Genomic DNA, 19,520 nt, shown 5'->3' with positions numbered 1-19,520 from the left:
TCGTGTCATGAATTCACAAATATTAATAAATCCATGGGTTTATATTTATTAGAGATGAATTTATTTCATATGTATGGCCCTCATGAGAATATGCTGAAAATGTGTCAGCAAATGTGTTAGGCAATAGTTTACTTTTACAAAAGCTTATTTAAAAGCTATCCACTTCTATTATTGTCTGTTATATAATATCGAGGGCTTGGAGCGCAAAGTGTGCCAAGTGACATTTTTGGCAAAACTTACTTTTATATATAATTTTAAATGTCTCAATGAGCTCTGTCAGATGGTAAAATAATATGGTTGTCAGGCCTATGACTTTTCAAAATAAAGGCTGAAAACCTTAAGTTGTAAGTGAAAACCTTCATTTGAGTACAGAGCGTAAAGTGCATTACACTTGGAGTGCAAAAGGTGTACAGTAAGTGCAGGTCAAGTGCATTGCGCTTGACTCTTTTGGGATACACAGCAGAGCCGAGGTGAGAAATCGAGAAGTATGTGACTGTAAATTGTTTGTGATTCTCTTCTCGAATAAAGAACTGTGAGGTTTGTGGTTTCCTTGTTGCTTCTGTTTGTGTCCATACACCGCCCAGCAAGTGTGCACCCGTGCTGAGCATGTACAGAACAAAATAGTGACAGGCCTTTTAGGGATTTTTTTTTTGTTTTTGCTGCCGAGCCAATGAAGCCAAGGAAACGGATATGATCTTTTGGAAACCGAGGGACAGCAGTCATGCACACTTGAAAAGATCATCATAAGCAGAAGAAAAAAATAAAATAACAATAAAATATCAAATTAATATATGTGTGTGCTTAAAGAAATGGAATACAAATAAGGCAGAGTACATCTACATGACACTTGTAAGAGCCATCACTTAGCTACATATTTAAATGATGTATTAAATATTTGGGAATGGAGATGTAACAGGCTCAATTAAGGTCAAGATTCAAGGTCATGTGCAAATGACTCGGCAGCAAGGTGGATATCAGGAGGATGGATGTTTGGCCTCCCCGGGCCGGTCCCACGAAAATGGGAGGAACAGGAGAAAATGTGGATTGGGAGTTATTAGACTGTCACCCAGTGTTCTGGTCCAAGGGCAAGCAATGTCTGGGAAAAGAAAGCAAAGAAGCAATTTGGCGATGGTCAGTATCATCATTTGGTCAGTGTCAAGGTCAATATACTGTAATGGTCAGACTCAGTATCATGGTAGTATTATGGTCAGTATTGACGTTCATACTCATTGTCATACCAGTGATTCCCAAACCTTTAACTCAAGACCCAAACGGGAAATTAGACATTTGCCCGGGACCCAAACAGTGAAAACACAAGTGTTTCGTATGAAACACCTGTTTATTAAGTTCTGGAAGGAAGTACTCCTTAGTTAGCTCCCGCAGGACGATATCATTGGCCGAAGGGATTGTCTGGGGCGTCTCCCCCTTAAAGCTGGTGACGCCCGTCCGCTCCTCCTCTGTAGCTCTGCTTGCCACGAACAGAGGGCCGAGAGTCAGATGGAGTACTTTCTTCCAGAACTTAATAAGCAGGTGTTTCGTACGAAACACTTGTGTTTATCTTCGTTCTGTCAGTTCAGTACTCCATCCTATGGGTACCATACACTCCCGTAAAGCGACGATGGCCAACGTCCCAAAACCCCAAAGGTCACGCACAGTGGCACGACCATTCTTAAGACAAATCACGAGTCCTCTGGACCCGGAGTCAGGGGTCAAGGAAGTATAAAGGCCCTGTCAGGCTAGACCCACCTAGACCCGCCTTCAATCCTAGCCTGCCCTATGAAGAAACAGATCCTCAAGGGAGAAGGGCCCCCTCCACTAAGACCACTACCATCTGGTCAGGGAGGAGAAGTGAAAATAATGTTCTCTCACACAAACATTTCACCCAATGTATGATACCTCACCGAGAAGAAGCAGCCACTTGTAGAATCGAATGCGCCAGACTGTATTATCATACTTGGTTCAGGAGTTATGATGTAAAATACATAAATCGGTAATGGTGGAAATTAAAATGTCTGCCATGGCCAATAAAAAGTATATTTCTAGGCAAATTAATTTTTTGAGGTGCACAAATCTGCCATTGAGCCACATGTTAATTTTCCGAATCTTTAAAGGAGTATATCTCTATAACTAACATTTCAAATATTCATTTTCAGGCAAACATTTCCACAGTAAGCTGAACATGATACAGTTTGAACGGTGTTTCTAGCCTTCAAGGTCTAAGTATGTAGCTCTAGTAGCCTGCCAAAGTTTGTTTTTCCATTGACAATGCATTGGGTGCTTAAAGTCTAATTATTTCAGTAAAAAAGTCTCAGGCATACATGTCCACACTATATGTCTCTGTCTCAGTCACTCGTAGCATATTATGTCTATTACTCTTTGTAGAAATTATATTTTCTTTTTTCCTTTTTTAGCCTTGAAAAACCTCCAACATTGAACTGTAGAGAACAGCCTAGGATTCGATTATGGAATCTCTGTGCTGAGAGTCCGAAAATTAGATCACTATATACCCTATCACTCAGAATCTCAAGACCTGCGTCTCTTAGGCCAAACCACCCCCAGGGCTTGACGTCAACTTTTTGAGGCACTTGTCCTCTGGACAAGTACATTTCATATTCCTTAAAAAAAAGTCCATAGTCTGCATACAGCACAACGCTGCTAGGAGCATCACAGAAAAGGTGAAACCAAGAGCCAGTAGGCTACATTTAAAGATGTATTAGTTGTCCCGGGCAACAGGACAAGCCTTGATGTCATGCTCTGACACAACGATTGGCCTTGCAACATCATGCAACCATTATGGCAGTTGCAAAGAGTTGCTTTGGTGTGGTTGACCTTAAAACTGTGTTGTAGCAAGGAGTTGCATGGCGAATCATTGGTGCAAAATTCAACAGAACACATGAAAATATATATGTTAAGATTAAGATTACGCTGACAGTCCAATGTTGGCAACCGATAAAATCAGTTGTCAATTTTAGAACATAAACTATTTGTTCCAGTTAACAGGTTTCGAGGTCAACAATAATCTTGACATCAAATTAATTAATCAACAAAGTAAACCAATTTCTATAATTGATTAAGTAATTATAATCAAATTCAGTAACTGAAATGTAAAAAAAATAACACTCCTAATAACTTAAAAAAGTGCATCATGAATCATTTACTGCTCTTGTACATACTGTACACAATAATTGATTTGTATGCAATGAAATTAGTATGTGAACCAAAGCAGTCAATAACACTCCTGTAAATCAAAAATGCTGATTAATTTTGGTTAATTTCCTTGGTAGTAATGATGAGTCATGATTTTGCAATTATCAGAAATGTTCATGCATGGAAATTCATGCATGTGCGTGCATGATAGACGTCAGAATGTGGTTCACCAAGAGATTTCCTTTTGCCCCCCAAAAAGGCTTGTCTGTGAGTGAAACAGGAAAGAAGCTACACAGGAAAGAGACAGCCTACGTGATTTAAGAAACTAACAAAGCACAACCTACTTACATACTGATACAATCTTATCGCAGTCTTGTCTAGACGATTCATTAGAACAGATTAACGATAATGGCATTGTTCATGCATTGAAATATGTGGTTCATCAAGGCCTTCAGCATCATACGTAAGTTTGTGAGAAGTTTCACTTCAACTATTCTGCCATAGTAGGCCTATAATTTGGATGTGATTACAACCAAATTATATTTGGTTTGAATTGTGTAATTATTGTGTAATGTTTAAATGTTTTCTCTGACACGCAAATACATAATGATATTATTATTATTATAAAGATATGCCATGCTAACATAACATTTGAACAGAGCTGGGTATTAGTGACCTATCATTCTCATCTCTTTGGAAAAGGTCTTGTACTTCTTTCATGCATACTAGAAATGTCAAAACTCTATGCTAACTCTGAATTTCCTATTTTTTCAACAGTGTTAGCTGCTCTTTGTACAGCCCAGGATGCTGTTGGAAATGGTATGGTCTGATTCTATTACACTGTTTGAAATAACCTTTTACATTTATTGCAAATTGTTGTGATTTTGAACAGCAATCATCGGTGTAAGTTTCAGAGGCAATAAAAACCACATTCAAATTATAATAAGGACAGCTGTTCAAATGTGTCAATGGGCACATACTGTACTACTGTATTTAACTGTGCCCATACGAAATATACTATAATGATCTTTTGTTGGCGTGTTCAACACACACATGAACACAGACAACAGGAGTCAAACAACAGACATTTATGTAAATTATAAACAAAAAGTTAAATTGAACGACTTGCTCTAACTTTGCAGAGGCAGGTGAAGGGGTGAGGGCAAGGGTGAGAGGGATCATATTATAATCACGCACAAGTTTAAGTATATTAAACAATTATATTGATAAGTGCAATACTGTCAGGAAGCCAAACAGTTGTATTGAAGGTAACTGATTTTCAGTTTTATGAGTTTTTAATTTGGTTCCACCCACATACTGTAGGTCTTTCCGTGAACATAGCAGTACATTATGACTTATTGCTGTTGGTTATTGTGTTGTGCTGTGATCTAACCCTCATCCCATCTGTATCCCATCCATTTCCCCAGCTGCAACAACGCCCAATGACGTTCCCATGACAACTCTGCTCCCAATGTCCAGCGTAACTCCAGCTTTGTCTGTGGATCCACCTGCTGCCCACATCTATCCAGGGGAGAGGGTTACCATGAGCTGTGCTGCTACAGGCAGGGCTCCAGACTGGACATATCAGTGGTTCCATAAAGACCAAGGAACACCTCTACCTTCTGCTGAACCAACTTCAACAGAATATACCATTACCTCTGCTGCCCCTGCTGACAATGGAACATACTGGTGCCGAATCAAGCAGGGAGAGGAACTCTCAGCAATAAGCAATGGCATTTCATTGAAAGTTATCGGTGAGACTGAGACCAGTTGTTTTCAGACTTTATACTGTAGTAATAATAATCATACTGTTCTTACAGAGCTAGTTAAGACAAAACATATGAGAAACAATTATGAATACGGACTTAAAATGTTTTTAATAAATCTCTGTAATGAGTTTTATATTTTATAAAATTGCAGACCCACCAACGCCATCTCTAGAGCCACAGACTCCATGGTCAGATGTATTTCCCTCTGAGAAAGTGGAGATGAGCTGTGGAGTTCAGGGGAGTTCTGACTGGACCTTCACCTGGTACAGAGATGGACAGAAGCTCAATGAAGACTCCACTGTGTCCCTCGGTCCTAAAGGTTCAACTGTCACCGTCTTGCCTCCATCACAGACATATACTGGAAAGTACTCCTGTAGAGCTCATCACAAGACCAAGGCAGTTATCAGTGGATATAGTAACATATTTGGCTTAACAGTCTATGGTAAGTGATTTTACATGCACTGTAACCATACAATAAACAAAATGTCATGATCAGTTGCATCCCTGTTGTAGGTGATGACATTTGTGTGAATCTGGACTAATAAAATGTCTGTTTCTTCTCTGTTTTTGATTAGCAAACAAGCCCCTGCCCAGAGTGACACAAACTCCAAGTTTGACAGAAATATACATCGGAGAACCTGTTTCATTCAGCTGTATGATTGATAAGTCCTCTGGGTGGGAATACATGTGGTACAGAGATGGAACAGAGATTCACACATCCAGCACTTATACTATAACATCTCCAAAGCCATCTGACAGAGGAAACTACTGGTGTCGAGCCAAAAGAGGAAAGGACCCGTTCTATACAGAGAAGAGTGAAATAAAACGTCTGCAATTATCTGGTAAGCACTTTGTTTAACCCAGCCCAGGAGACATCACCTTTAATGTCAAACTCTTGAACATTTGATGTGGATATCCATTTTCTGCAAATTTCCAGATCCTCCTAAGCCATCTCTGGAGGTACAGACCCAGTGGTTGGATGTGTTTCCAACTGAGAGAATGGAGATGAAGTGTGGAGTTCAGGGGAGTTCTGACTGGACTTTTACCTGGTACAGAGATGGACAGAAACTTGTGCCCCTGGATGCAGAGGGAATGTCTCTCACCATCCTCTCAGCCACACAAACCGATGCAGGACTCTACACCTGTAAAAGTCACCATAAAACTAGGAACATCAGCTCTGGACCCAGCAACTCTGCTGATATCACAGTTCATCGTGAGTTTTTAACTGTTGTTGCACATTAGTTTATCTTGACAAGATTGAAAAATGACATGAATTGGTTGTTTTAATTGGCTATATTATATCCGATTGGATAAGAGACACTTACTGTATTGTCAGTGCAGCAGAAGTAGTTATTGCTTAGCTCTGTCATTGTTTCTAATGCCAAGTTGCCAACATATCAAGAGGGAAGATAGTAGTCACATTATCTTTCTCTTCCACTGATAATACAAAGTATATTTTTGAAGTTTGCTCTCAAAGACTTTTGAATGAATTATGCATTATTATGCTACTAGTACTAGATAACAAATACATGCTACACTACATACCTCAAGTGTATGATGGGTTGTTGTTGTTGTACTTTGTGATTTAGAAAACAGACCCAAGTCAACATTAAGCATTAAGGATCCTGGCTTTGATCAGATGTATGTTGGAGAGTCAGTGACCTTCAGCTGTGAAGTTGCTGTGTCCTCTGGCTGGGAGTATCTGTGGTTCAAAGAAGGAACTCAACTCATCACTTCTGACTCCAGTAAATCCTACTACACCATCAGCTCTCCTGTTCCCTATGTTGGTGGAATGTATACATGCAAGGGGAAAAGAGGCAAACATGAATTCTTTGCAAATGACAGCGAGACAATTTCTCTTCAAATTATTGGTAAGAATAGAAAATCTCTTTAAAACATTTCTAAAATATCCTTTTTAAGAATTATGTTAGAGCTAGTGTTAGATTTAGAAATTGCCAGTTATACATGTATAAACATTTTATTGCCAAGGTCTAATAGGGAATGGATGGGAATTAAATGGTAGAACTAATGTTGTTGTCTATGCAGAAATACCTGTTCCCTCTCTGGAGCTGCAAACTCCATGGCTCGATGTGTTCCCTGCTGAGAGAGTGGAAATGAGCTGTGGAGTTCAGGGAAGCTCAGATTGGACCTATACCTGGTACAGAGACGGACATGAACTCAGTGGTGATCATATTAGTGGAGCAGAGGGATCGTCTCTCATCATTTCATCTGCTAAACATGAAGATGCTGGAACGTACACCTGTAGAGGACAACACAGAACCCGGCCTGTCAAAACTCAATCCAGCAACAAGCTCATACGTACTGTCCATGGTGAGCACAGTTCATCAGTTGTTTTTTATGTGATTGTCCATTTCTGATTACTATTACATTGCATAAGCAGTAAAGCATAAAGACACTTGTGTCTGACACTACAGAATAAACATTTTCCTTTTCAAATCAAGCTAAGAAGCCAAAACCCTTGATGACTCAAGATCCAAGTGTTGAGAAGATTTACATTGGAGAGCCAGTGTCCTTTGGTTGTAAAGTTGATGTTTCCACTGGCTGGGAGTATCTATGGTACAAAGATGGAACACCACTATCAACCAGTGGCAATAGTTATAACATCAGCCCAGCTACTTCATCAGACAGTGGTTCTTATAAGTGCATGGCCAAAAGAGGCACAACAGCATTCAATACAGACTACAGCGAGGTTCAGACTCTACAGATATCTGGTGAGAGCCAAAACATTAAGTAAATTGCATATTTCTCTCTTTGAATACTGTGTATACTTTGACAATAATATGATGCCATTGACTCTCATAAGTTCTTGACAAAGTTTAAATGAAACAGCATAAATATGGGTACAGAAAAATCACAATTACATATTTCTGTTTAGCTATTCCTGTTCCAGCTCTGAAGCTAATGACTCCATGGTCAGATGTGTTTCCCACTGAGAGTGTGGAGTTGAGCTGTGTGGTTCCAGACAGCTCTGACTGGACCTACACATGGTACAGAAAAGGAACGGAGATGCAGTTGGACGATTCTTCATCCGTGGACTCAGATAAAGCTACTCTTTCCATCCACTCTGCCTCAGCCATACATGCTGGAGAATATAAGTGTAAGGGACAACATAAGAGCAGATCTGTCAGTACTAGAAGAAGTACTGGTTCTGTTCTCACAGTATATGGTAAGATGATTTATACGCTACTGTTACCTCACTTCAATGGATAATTTTACATTTTGTATTGGTTAAATGTTTCCTATAGACACCAGTTCTATAATCAAAAAACATAGCTGGTCATTTTAGGAAAACATTTAAAATCTTCGCCAAAGGGAAAAGGCCAGATGAGGAAACTTAAAATGGTCAAAATGTGCCTTTAATATATCTGGTGATGAATGACTAATACCGGTATGTCCTTAGTCTAGAATAGCTTGTGCAGTGTTATCTAAACCTTTGGCATTTTAAATATATCCAAATAACCTCAGATGAGAAGCCCAAAGCTGTACTGAAGCAAGTTCCAGAATACAATGTGATGTACATTGGAGAATCTGTGCACTTCAGCTGTGATGTTACGGTCTCCTCTGGATGGGAGTATCAGTGGTACAAGGATAAATCACGACTGTTCCCTTCTGGACGTAATCATTCCATCAGCTCTGCTGTTGAAACAAACAAGGGAGAGTATCAATGCAAAGCTACAAGAGGCAAGAAAAAAGAATTTAACACAGAATTGTCAGAAGCCCGTAACATTGAGATTCAAGGTAAGCATACGGTAATAACCTTTTCATTCTTTAAATGCATCTGCAAGCATGCAGCCTTTGGCATGAGTTCACTTCACTGTGTCTGCAGTGCGTCCAACCTGAGTGTATTTTTTCCCTAGATTTACTAGACTAATAGGGAAGGGATGTGAATGAAATGGTAGAACTGATGCCATGTTGTTGTCTATGCAGAAATACCTGTTCCCTCTCTGGAGCTGCAAACTCCATGGCTCGATGTGTTCCCTGCTGAGAGAGTGGAAATGAGCTGTGGAGTTCAGGGAAGCTCGGATTGGACCTATACCTGGTACAGAGACGGACATGAACTCAGTGGTGATCATATTAGTGTGTCTCCTGGAGCAGAGGGATCATCTCTCATCATTTCATCTGCTAAACATGAAGATGCTGGAACGTACTCCTGTAGAGGACAACACAGAACCAGGCCGGTCAAAACTCATTCCAGCAACAAGCTTATTCTTAAAGTCCACGGTGAGCACAGTTTCTTTATTTGATTGACAATTTCAGATTACTATTACATTGCACAAGCAAACAGAGTTTAGACACCTGTTTCTGATACCGCAGAATAAACATTTTCCTTTTCAAATCTAGCTAACAAGCCAACACCCTTCATGACTCAAGATCCAAGTGTTGAGAAGATGTACACTGGAGAGCCAGTGTCCTTTGGTTGTAAAGTTGACGTTTCCACTGGCTGGGAGTATCTATGGTACAAAGATGGAACACCACTATCAATCAGTGGCAATAGTTATAACATCAGCTCAGCTACTTCATCAGACAGTGGTAATTATACGTGCATGGCCAAAAGAGGCACACCAGCATTCAATACAGACTACAGCGAGGTTCGGACTCTACAGATATTTGGTGAGAGCCAAAACATTAAGTAAATCTTATATTTCTCTCTTTGAATGTGTATTATACTTTGATGATGCCAATCATGCCATTGACTCTCATAACCTCTTGACAGAGTTTAAAGGAAACAGCATAAATATGGGTACAGAAAAATCACAATTTCATATTTCTGTTTAGCTATTCCTGTTCCAGCTCTGAAGCTAATGACTCCATGGTCAGATGTGTTTCCCACTGAGAGTGTGGAGTTGAGCTGTGGGGTTCCAGACAGCTCTGACTGGACCTACACATGGTTCAGAAATAGAACACCAATGCAGTTGGACGATTCTTCATCCCTGGACTCGGATAAAGCTACTCTTTCCATCCACTCTGCCTCAGCCATACATGCTGGAGAATATAAGTGTAGGGGACGACATAAGAGCAGATCTGTCAGTACTAGAAGTAGTTCTGGTTCTGTTCTCACAGTCTATGGTAAGATGATTTATACGCTACTGTTACCTCACTTCAATGGATAATTTTACATTTTGTATTGGTTAAATGTTTCCTATAGACACCAAAGGTCTATAGTCAAAAACCATAGCAGGTCATTTTAGGAAAACATTTAAAATGTTCGCCAAAGGGAAAAGGCCAGATAAGGAAAATTAAAATGGTCAAAATGTGCCTTAAATATATCTGGTGATGAATGACTAATGACTAATGATGAATGACTAATATGCCCCTAGTCTAGAATAGCTCTTGCAGTGTTATCTAAACTTTTGGCATTTTAAATATATCCAACTAACCTCAGATGAGAAGCCCAAAGCTGTACTGAAGCAAGTTCCAGAGTACAATGTGATGTACATTGGAGAATCTCTGCACTTCAGCTGTGATGTTACGGTCTCCTCTGGATGGGAGTATCAGTGGTACAAGGATAAATCACGACTGTTCCCTTCTGGACGTAATCATTCCATCAGCTCTGCTGTTGAAACAGACAAGGGAGAGTATCGATGCAAAGCTACAAGAGGCAAGAAAAAAGAATTTAACACAGAATTGTCAGAAGCCCGTAACATTGACATTCAAGGTAAGCATACGGTAATAACCTTTTGCTTCTTTAAATGCATCTGCAAGCATGCAGCCTTTGGCACGAGTTCACTTCACTCTGTCTGCAGTGCGTCCGTGGGCCGTCATGACCTTGTTAACTGGCTGGTCAGAAGTCTTCTCCACTGATATTCTCCTACTCAGATGTGAGGTGAAGGGAAGCCAAAGCCAAGACCAGTGGAACTACACATGGTATGATTTATATGTTCAAGGCAAGCACAAAGGTTATAAAGTATACAGTATGTCCCATTACATCTTCCTGTTAAAGGAGTAGTTCAGGAGTAGTTCAGTTCATCCGGAATCAATGGGGGTACATTTATTATAATGAAATTATAGGCTTAGGAATGTGACAAAAACAAATAAATATTATTTTTGGGGAGAGTATAATCCTGAAATAATCCTATAAGGCCTGAAAAATACATAAAAATGTCTTCTAAATATTAACGGTTTTCTGAAAAATGTATGTTTCTATATCTAGTGGTGCTAAAACCTTTTAATGTCAAGGACCCCTAGAATGATGTGTTTGACCGCGGACCTCAGTCACATCTCAAAATATTTAGTTCCAGGGACCCTGAGAAAGAAAGATTTGAGTTACAAATGTTTGCTTTAAAAAGGATACATTCTTTTTAAAGCGAAAATGGCAGATCTACAAGCTTGCAGATATACATATACATATCTGCAATCTTTTTTAATAGTTAAAGCACTGTGAAACAGATGCGTTCCCGGTCTGAAACACTCTAAAACACTAACTAAAACATGCAGGTTCAGAGAAGGAACGAGTCTGGGTCCCTCTGACACCCTCACAGTGACGCCCCAGGATGACCCTGATCAGAGCCAGTACACCTGCAAAGGAATCCGCTTTGGACGTCCCTCTTACTCTGTAAGAGGGACTGTACCTTTTCCTATGCAAACTTCTAATAAAGTCTTCAACTCCACCTCCAGTGATGCTTTCAAGACCAAGAACCTCCGTGAGTCAAAACTAATTCATACCTTTGTCAAAGGATTGTTGTTGCTTGTCACAAATACTGTAACTGATATGACATATGAATCTTACTTGAACAACAGAATCATACAGTACAGTACAAGAGTTAGTATATTGATTTCCTCTCCCTTTCTCCTATCTCCTCTCTTAATAGTTCTGAAAAGAAGGGTGCTTCTCTCCATCTCTGGTTGTCTCTTCTTTGGAATTATCGCTGTTTTTATCGGATGCATCACTCTGAGAATAACCCACAAACCAGGTGTTGGTCTTTATCTTCCTCATCTTTCAGTATATGTTTTTTCCCCATAAGTACCAATAACTAGTTTCTACAAGCTCTGAATCTGGTTTGAGGTCAAACAACACCAGGTAATAAAAATAAAATAGCAGATATACAAGCTCACAGGGCGTCATTACAGATCTGCTATTTTCAACAACAAAAAAATCATGAAAGAAAAAAAAGAAAAGATTTTTTTTTATATGTGATAATATTTCATGGAAAACATTACAGCTTAATCGTTTACAGTCTTTTGTGGCAACAGTTGCAGCTGACTTTCTTTTTTCTCACAGACCAGAATGCAGAAAAGCCAGAGGAGCCCAACCTTTTTCTCACCATGGCTGAGCTGAAGACATGTGATGGTATGTACTATATGTACTATGTATGCATGTGTAGCAGAGCGACTCACTGCCTCAGCCTGGTATGTATGTACTGTATGTATAAGCACTGTTCTTTCAAATGTTTACGATTTATGTTAAGACTTGTCCTCTATGCTACAGATGCCCCTTGCCCATTGGATGACTATGACCGTGTCACTGAGGTTGCACTGACTGCTTCAAATAAAGGTATCCCATATATATTTATATCAAACATATAATTTTCCAAAAATCTGTCTGTCTGAAACAGCATTTCTCCTCAGTGGCTGGAGCAATTGATCTGAAATCGCATCACCATTAGCATATGAACACACCTAACATAACTGTGAAGCCCGTTTGTCACTTTCACAAATCGTTTGCTGTATATTAGCGTTTTTATATCTATTCTGGTGTCTGAAACAGCGTTTCTCCTCAGTGGCTGGAGCAATTGATCTGAAATCGCATCACAATTAGCATATGAACACACCTAACATAACTGTGAAGCCCGTTTGTCACTTTCACAAATCGTATGCTGTATATTAGCATTTTTATGGTGTATCTACTATCTATTCTGCATCTAGCTTGAGGCACATCTATTCTGCATCTAGCATGAGGCAACATGTTTAACCAGCTGTGTGTGTGTGTGTGTGTGTGTGTGTGTGTGTGTGTGTGTGTGTGTGTGTGTAGGCAGGCGGGTGTGTGCGCAGGCGGGTGGGCGGGCGGGCTGGGGGGGGGGGGGGGGGGGGGGGGTAGCCATTAAACGAAACGGGTATTTCTTACATTGATGCTCCTACATATTATCATGTAAGCACCAGTTAAAGTTACTTTCCAGTGCACATCCCATAACCCACACACTGCACATCATTTTGGAGCTCATATCTTTGAACGGGTAAGGGCTAGTAAAATAGATTTAAGAAATGACCACATTGTGTGATGCTGTTAAACGCTGAGAGAAGAGCAGATCTACAAGCTAGTAGGTCGGCTATTTTCAGCACTCGACACCAACTTGTGACGGGCTTACAGTTATGTCTATTGGTTGATTTCTCATATTAAATTTTCTTCATTATTTGCTTAGCCTTGGATGTAATTGTGCTATTGTTAAACAATTTGACCTGCAGAGACAGATGACGATGAAGACATTTGCAGTGAATCAACACCCCTCCCCATAACCTCCCCAGAGGACCAAGGTATTACAGGCAATCAGACATCTTAGGTTTTCACTTGACGATGACTTGCACTTCTGTACATATTTTTCACGAGAGGCATATCACTGACCCACATCTCACTCTCTCTCTCTCACGCACTAGCTCTGACATCTGAGACCGGTGAAACGACAGATGGAAATGGAGGGCTGATTTCATTCAAGCAGTGAGGATATATTTAGATCACTTTAGTGTTGTTACTTAGTTGTCCTTCAATACCGAGTTGACTTCCCAGTCATTATGCCCAGACAATTATCACATAGTTAGTGTGTTTGCTGCACACAAGAAGACTATTGTCCTTGTACATTTTAATTTCTTCTCTGTAATATTTTATGTAACCCCAAAAGTCCATTAATTAAGTGAGCGTTTTCTGTAACCCCAAAACCCCATTGAGTTCAATGGACTTTTTCTGTCCCCTTTGTTATCAGACAGGATTGGTCAAGCTTCACCTGACATCGCAATATGCAATTATAAATAGTAAGACGGAATTCATCAGGAACAGTACACATTTTTTTCCCAGCGGATTCCTTGCGACTCGTGTCGGTGCAACCACACTTGCAGATTTCCCAGGATTGCACCTTTCTAGTTTAGATTAGCTGTTGTCCCCCCTTGTTTTGCTTGTAATACTTTGGAATAGTTGTCTGGCTACGCAAGACTATGTGTAATACTGGAACTGACAAATTCATCAATGTCTGAATGCGGTTCAGCAACACATTTCCTGTTGCAACAAACAGAAAGTGTCATAATGCGAGTGGGGGCTTGCGTGTGAGGGTCAGTGAAGATTGGAGGTGTGCTCATTCAAGAGGAAACGGAGGTTAGGTTAGGTGCAGTGGCGTGAGGATGATAAAGGCTCAGGGCTGGTGAACAGTGGTGGTAAAAGTACTCACTTTCTTTACTTAAGTAAAAGTATCAATACTCCAATATAGAAATACTCTGTTAGGGTGCCCTCACACCAAAATACCTATGAAAGTGGAATCCGCGTTCCGCCCTTAGGGTGCCCTCACACCAAAATACCTAGAGTGGAATCCGCCAATGTATTTCAATGAGAATGGAGCGTTTTTTGCAGAAATCCTCTACTTGCAAAAAAACGCTCCATTCTCATTGAAATGCATTGGCGGATTCCACTCTAGGTATTTTGATGTACCCTTAGGGTGCCCTCACACCAAAATACCTATGAGAGTGGAATCCGCGTTCCGCCAATGCATTTCAATGAGAAGAGAGCGTTTTTTGCAGAAATCCTCTGCTGGCATGAAACCGCTTCACTCTCATTGAAATGCATGCATAGGTACTTTGGTGTGAGGGCACCCTTACATGTAAAAGTCCGGAATTCACAATGCACTTGAGTAAAAGTACAAAAGTATTGGCATCAAAATGTACTTAAAGTGCCAAAAGTAAAAGTACTTGAAATGCAGAATGTCCCATTTCAAGTTTTCAAATGTACAAACATCTTTTGAAAATAGCAGATCTACAAGCTCACAATGCATGGCATCGCGACCCTATATTTTACAGTCTATGATCGCGACACATTGTGAGCTTGCAGATCGGCTATTTTCAAATGAACACGCTATATGCCTGAAGTGGTTAATGTATGTTTTGTAATAATAATCAAAATCTACAAAGTAACTAGTAACTATAGTGTTCAAATAAATGTAGTGGACTAAAAGTACAATAGCCTATTTGAATCCGAGATGTAGTGATTATTACGCAATTAATGTACAAATACCTCAACATGTTACTTACTGTAAGTACAGTACTTAAGTAAATGTATTTAGTTACTTTCCACCACTGACAGCAGTTGCTCCTTGTCAGGGTGTGCTTTAGGACCCAACCTTTTATCACTGGAACCTCCTTCTTACATCTGACGAAAGCTGACACCCCCAGGGTGTCAGGTCTGGCAGCAGACTAATTGTTCAATGAAATATGATATCATACATCGCCTTTTTTAATAAGCTCTGAAATTAACACACATGTTAACTCACCACTGGTGAGTTCAGGACATATAGACAATGCTTCAATTCTTTGGCCAGACACCAGATGTCAGCAGATACCATATATACTGTAGTGTGTACTGAAATATTCTTGTTTTATTTGTTTGCCATGTCACAAATAGTGTGTTACTGCTTTGTTTTATTTAAGAGACCATATTGATGCTGTGTGATATGTTTATCCATGTCAGAGAAGCCATTGTGTATGCACAGTACAGTACCAATAGCAGTAACAGTGACTGTAGTCTCAAGCACATTGGAACTTGCTAAATAACATATCAATATCATATTATATGCTATTTACTAGCAAAACCTGAAGACACTTTTTGTAGCATGTGATAACCCTTTCCTCTAAGAACTCAAATGCTCCAGAAATACCTTTAGATAAATAGCTTTAGAATGACTTCCACAATACAAGGCATGACTAAAGTAGCCTAATACATGGCAGGGTTTTAAATACAATCACAATATCTTGTTTATAGCACAGACCACGTCTCTTTATGTCTTGGTGAATACATAGGACCAGAATGGAAACAAGCCCTCTGGGCTTTTTGTACTAACCTTTTAGCACTGTCGTATAATTGTATCGCTGTACCTTTTGCAAACCGTTAATAAAGTATTCCAAAAACATTCATTGATATTCTATAGATGATAATTGCACAACTAAAAAAGTGTTTTGATTGATTGAATACTGTGTTAGCAGTTCTCTTAGGAAAGGCACAGGACAGTCAGTTCAGATACAAGTTCTGCTAATAGTATTTCAACCCAAGAAAGCACTATGGATTGTGTCGAAATCCATAGTGTCGAAATAGATTATAGGAAGGCAGGGGTTGGAGGCTACTGTTTGAGTCTCATTTCTGTACATAGAGATACTATACGGTATGTGACAAAGGCAACAGGAAAGTGTAGGTGGAAGTAGCAATGTGTTTGCAGGATGATCAGTCACTCATGTAAGAACTAAAGTGCCTCGATCACTGGATAATGGCTGGGGCTTTAATTGAACAGAATAAAGAAAACAGCAATGTTGTCAAAATAAAATCATACTGAATCCCACTGGGTACTAACTAATTCATAAAAAAAAGCCTGTAAGCAAACCCTGTAATATTTTTCACATTTTATGAATCCATGATCTCAGTGATATGCTCTCCATTGTGCCCCTTTCTCGTTGTGAATTAACTCACATGCACTTAAGTGTTCATAGTGATTTATTTTATGTTCTGTGCATTATTTCATGTCAGCTCATCTACTGTAAATGAATCTGCCATTGACCTTCTTTAGGAAAACAAAAGATCATAGTAACATTTTGATTTTTGAGTGTAAATATATAATGTAGATTTTTCATGCATTGTGATTTACCTGATTTACCTCCAGCACCTCACACACTGTAAATAAAGTTTGGTTAATGTGGCAGTTTTTTTTCTTTCTTTTTTTCTCCCCCTTGTTGATGTCAGCTCATCTGCAAATGAAAGTCACATTTCCTCCTGCACCTGCACATGGACCTTGTGAGGGGCATGTGTGTGTGCGTGTGTGCGTGCATATGTGTGTGCGTGCACGAGAGTGAGTGTGTGACTGTGTGCAAGAGAGGGAGGGAGAGAGAGAGAGAGAGAGAGTGAGAGAGAGAGAGAGAATGTGTTACATGTAGAAGAAGAAGTGTTGCATGTTTAGCAAGATAACACCCGCAAAAGTGTGACATGAGAAAAACACAAAAAGCCCCATGAGGAATTATAGCAGCAAAGGTTAAATCACCATAGCAACTCATCAACATACTGTACAGTAGTAATATATCACCATAGCAACAATAACAACACGGCAAACGCCGTGTGTAAAATTTGTAAGACAGTAACTATAGATGTAAACATTCATTCTTAATAGATATAAACTGAACAAAATGTCTGAAAGCAAAGAAAATATATATTTGTTATAATACCCATAGTCTTACTGCTCTTAAACTTACATATTTGGTTTATATGCAATATTTGTTTATGAACCAAGCAAACAGTACCTGTATGTTCTCTCAACCTTAGCCCCAACCCTAACCATAAACCTAACCCCAACCCAACCTCAAACCTTTACCCTAAAGTGATAGAACATAGGGCTGAGGGGACATAGAGCATGGCCCTTACCACAGCAGTCAAAAGGCAATGCTGTAAAATCTTTTTTGACAGATACATTTGTTTTATTTCCTTGGTAGTTCATTTTGATAAATGAACAGAAATGGACATTCCTGTGTGTGCGCACTTCTGTGGTTAACCAACACATTTCCTTTTGCAAAAAAAAAAAAAAGAAAAAAAAAAAGAACTAGCAAGTGAAACAGGAAAGCTGCTGCACAGGAAAGCCGCTATAGCCTACGTACGTTTCAAATTGAACTAAGCACACAACCCTACTTGCATTGCCTCACTAACTGACTAACTAACTTACCACAGTCCTGCGGCTGTGCATGCACCACCAACACCATCTGTCTGCACATGGCATTCAGACCTCAATGAAAAATGTGGTTTATCAAGGCCTTCAGCATCATATGTAAGTTTCGTTTTTTCGGAAGTTGCACTTTGTTACAGTTTTGTCATCAAAAAATGATTTGGCAGCCAAATTATATTTTTTTGTTATTTGTGTAATTATTGAATATGTGAATATGTTTCATAAGTTTTCTCTCATGTATTGTTGTGTATTGTCTAAACTCTACACCAACTCTGAATTCTGCACTCTCTTTTTTCAACAGTGATTGCTGCTCTTTGTACAGCCCAGGATGCTGAGGGAAATGGTATGGTCTGATTCTATTACACTTTGAAATAATCATCTAGATTTATTGTAATGATTTTGAACACCTCCGAAAATAGCCGATCTACAAGCTCACAGCTTGCAGATCAGCTCTTTTCGGCCACCACAGCTCGCCGAAATATATTTAAGTCGACTAATTGTGGATTTAGTCGACTGTTTTTTTGTTTTGTTTTTTAAGTGAAGTATATGTCACTAGGAGTGTCTACTAAAAGGCACATTGTAATTTGTACTCATTGAGTGCCTATCCCGAATTAGTTCGGGATATATTATCGCATCCCAGAGTGCCTATCCCGAACTAGTTCGGGATATTAAAAAAAAAAAAAAAAAAAAAAAAAAAATTGAAAGATTTTTTTTTGAATTTTTTTTTTGGACCCCATCAAATCTAGTGAACATGATTTCAATCGCGATTTTGCATGTTCCACCCCCATACAACCCCATCTAACATACAGGGCAGCCATGTTTGTTTACATAACATGTAAAACATAATGGCGATTATCTCAAGAATGCCTGAACGGATTTCCAATCGGATTTTTTTGTTTGAAAGCTGTGAACAAACTGCACAAATCCACTCCAATGCAATCCAGGATTGCATTGGATTTTTTAGAGCTCATTCTTCTCTGTTTTTTTCCCATGCATGAGGTGTGCAAGGTTTAATCATGGCTAAGTTGACGAAAATAAGGCTTCTAAAATGCTTGGTAGCCAATAGCTAACTTCAAGCTAACTTCATCCTCTTCCTGTACATGCACAAAGGAAAGTGTTCAGGCAAGTCATGGCTGCAGGGCTTCTGCATATACCAGCATATCTCTATGGGATTTTCTATGGCCACTGGGCGCCCTCTAGTGGTGAAAGGGGTGGCACTAAATGAGTTAAAATGTATGTTACATCACTGATTATTTTCTGTGGAAAAAATCTGCAAGAACATAGCACTACCACATTTTTACGAGGAACAAAAAAAAGAAGTAAGCTTGCTTCTCTTTTTTGTTATACTTTCAGTGTGACATACTGTACAGTATCAACCAAACTAAAACAAAACAGCAGCCATATACTTGTTTGTCATTTAATCTACACTAGCTTGAAGAGATTGCAATTTAAAAACGCATGGAATTTGATTCTCTCACAAGAGTCTAAAACCATTGTTCACTGTTGTTGCATGACACTTTTTTTAAATGATTGAGAAAATAGTTGTGAGAATATACCTACATACTGTATTTGTGACTCAGAAATAACATACCCATATGCCCATATATTTTTGTTTTGTTATCAGCTTCACATTTAGCCCATGGTTCCACCCACATGTCCTCTTACAGACTTTCTATGCATTTAATGCAACATAAAA

At 39.3% G+C, this 19,520-nt stretch overlaps 1 protein-coding gene and 1 long non-coding RNA gene across 2 annotated transcripts in view; both read left to right on the top strand.

Moving 5' to 3' along the window:
• The window catches only part of mybpha (myosin binding protein Ha), a gene marked incomplete at both ends in the record, with an annotated part of 57,506 nt that extends 51,348 nt beyond the window's left edge, over positions 1–6,158 (top strand). Inside the window, 2 exons of the mRNA XM_080732694.1 lie at positions 5,068–5,358; positions 5,854–6,158. Coding sequence (XP_080588820.1) covers positions 5,068–5,358; positions 5,854–6,158 — 596 coding nt within the window. The remainder of the gene's footprint in view (positions 1–5,067; positions 5,359–5,853) is intronic.
• Positions 6,159–8,932: 2,774 nt separating this feature from the next.
• Positions 8,933–13,640, top strand: LOC308290589. Its single transcript, XR_013962304.1, has 3 exons — positions 8,933–9,158; positions 9,279–9,548; positions 13,527–13,640. It is a non-coding gene; the product is annotated as an uncharacterized lncRNA (long non-coding RNA).
• The last annotated feature ends 5,880 nt before the right edge of the window (positions 13,641–19,520 follow it).

This window comes from Nannobrachium achirus (assembly GCF_963921795.1).
Source record: "Nannobrachium achirus genome assembly, chromosome: 9".
Lineage (NCBI taxonomy): Eukaryota > Metazoa > Chordata > Actinopteri > Myctophiformes > Myctophidae > Nannobrachium > Nannobrachium achirus.
This window is presented reverse-complemented; position numbering and strand designations above follow the sequence as displayed.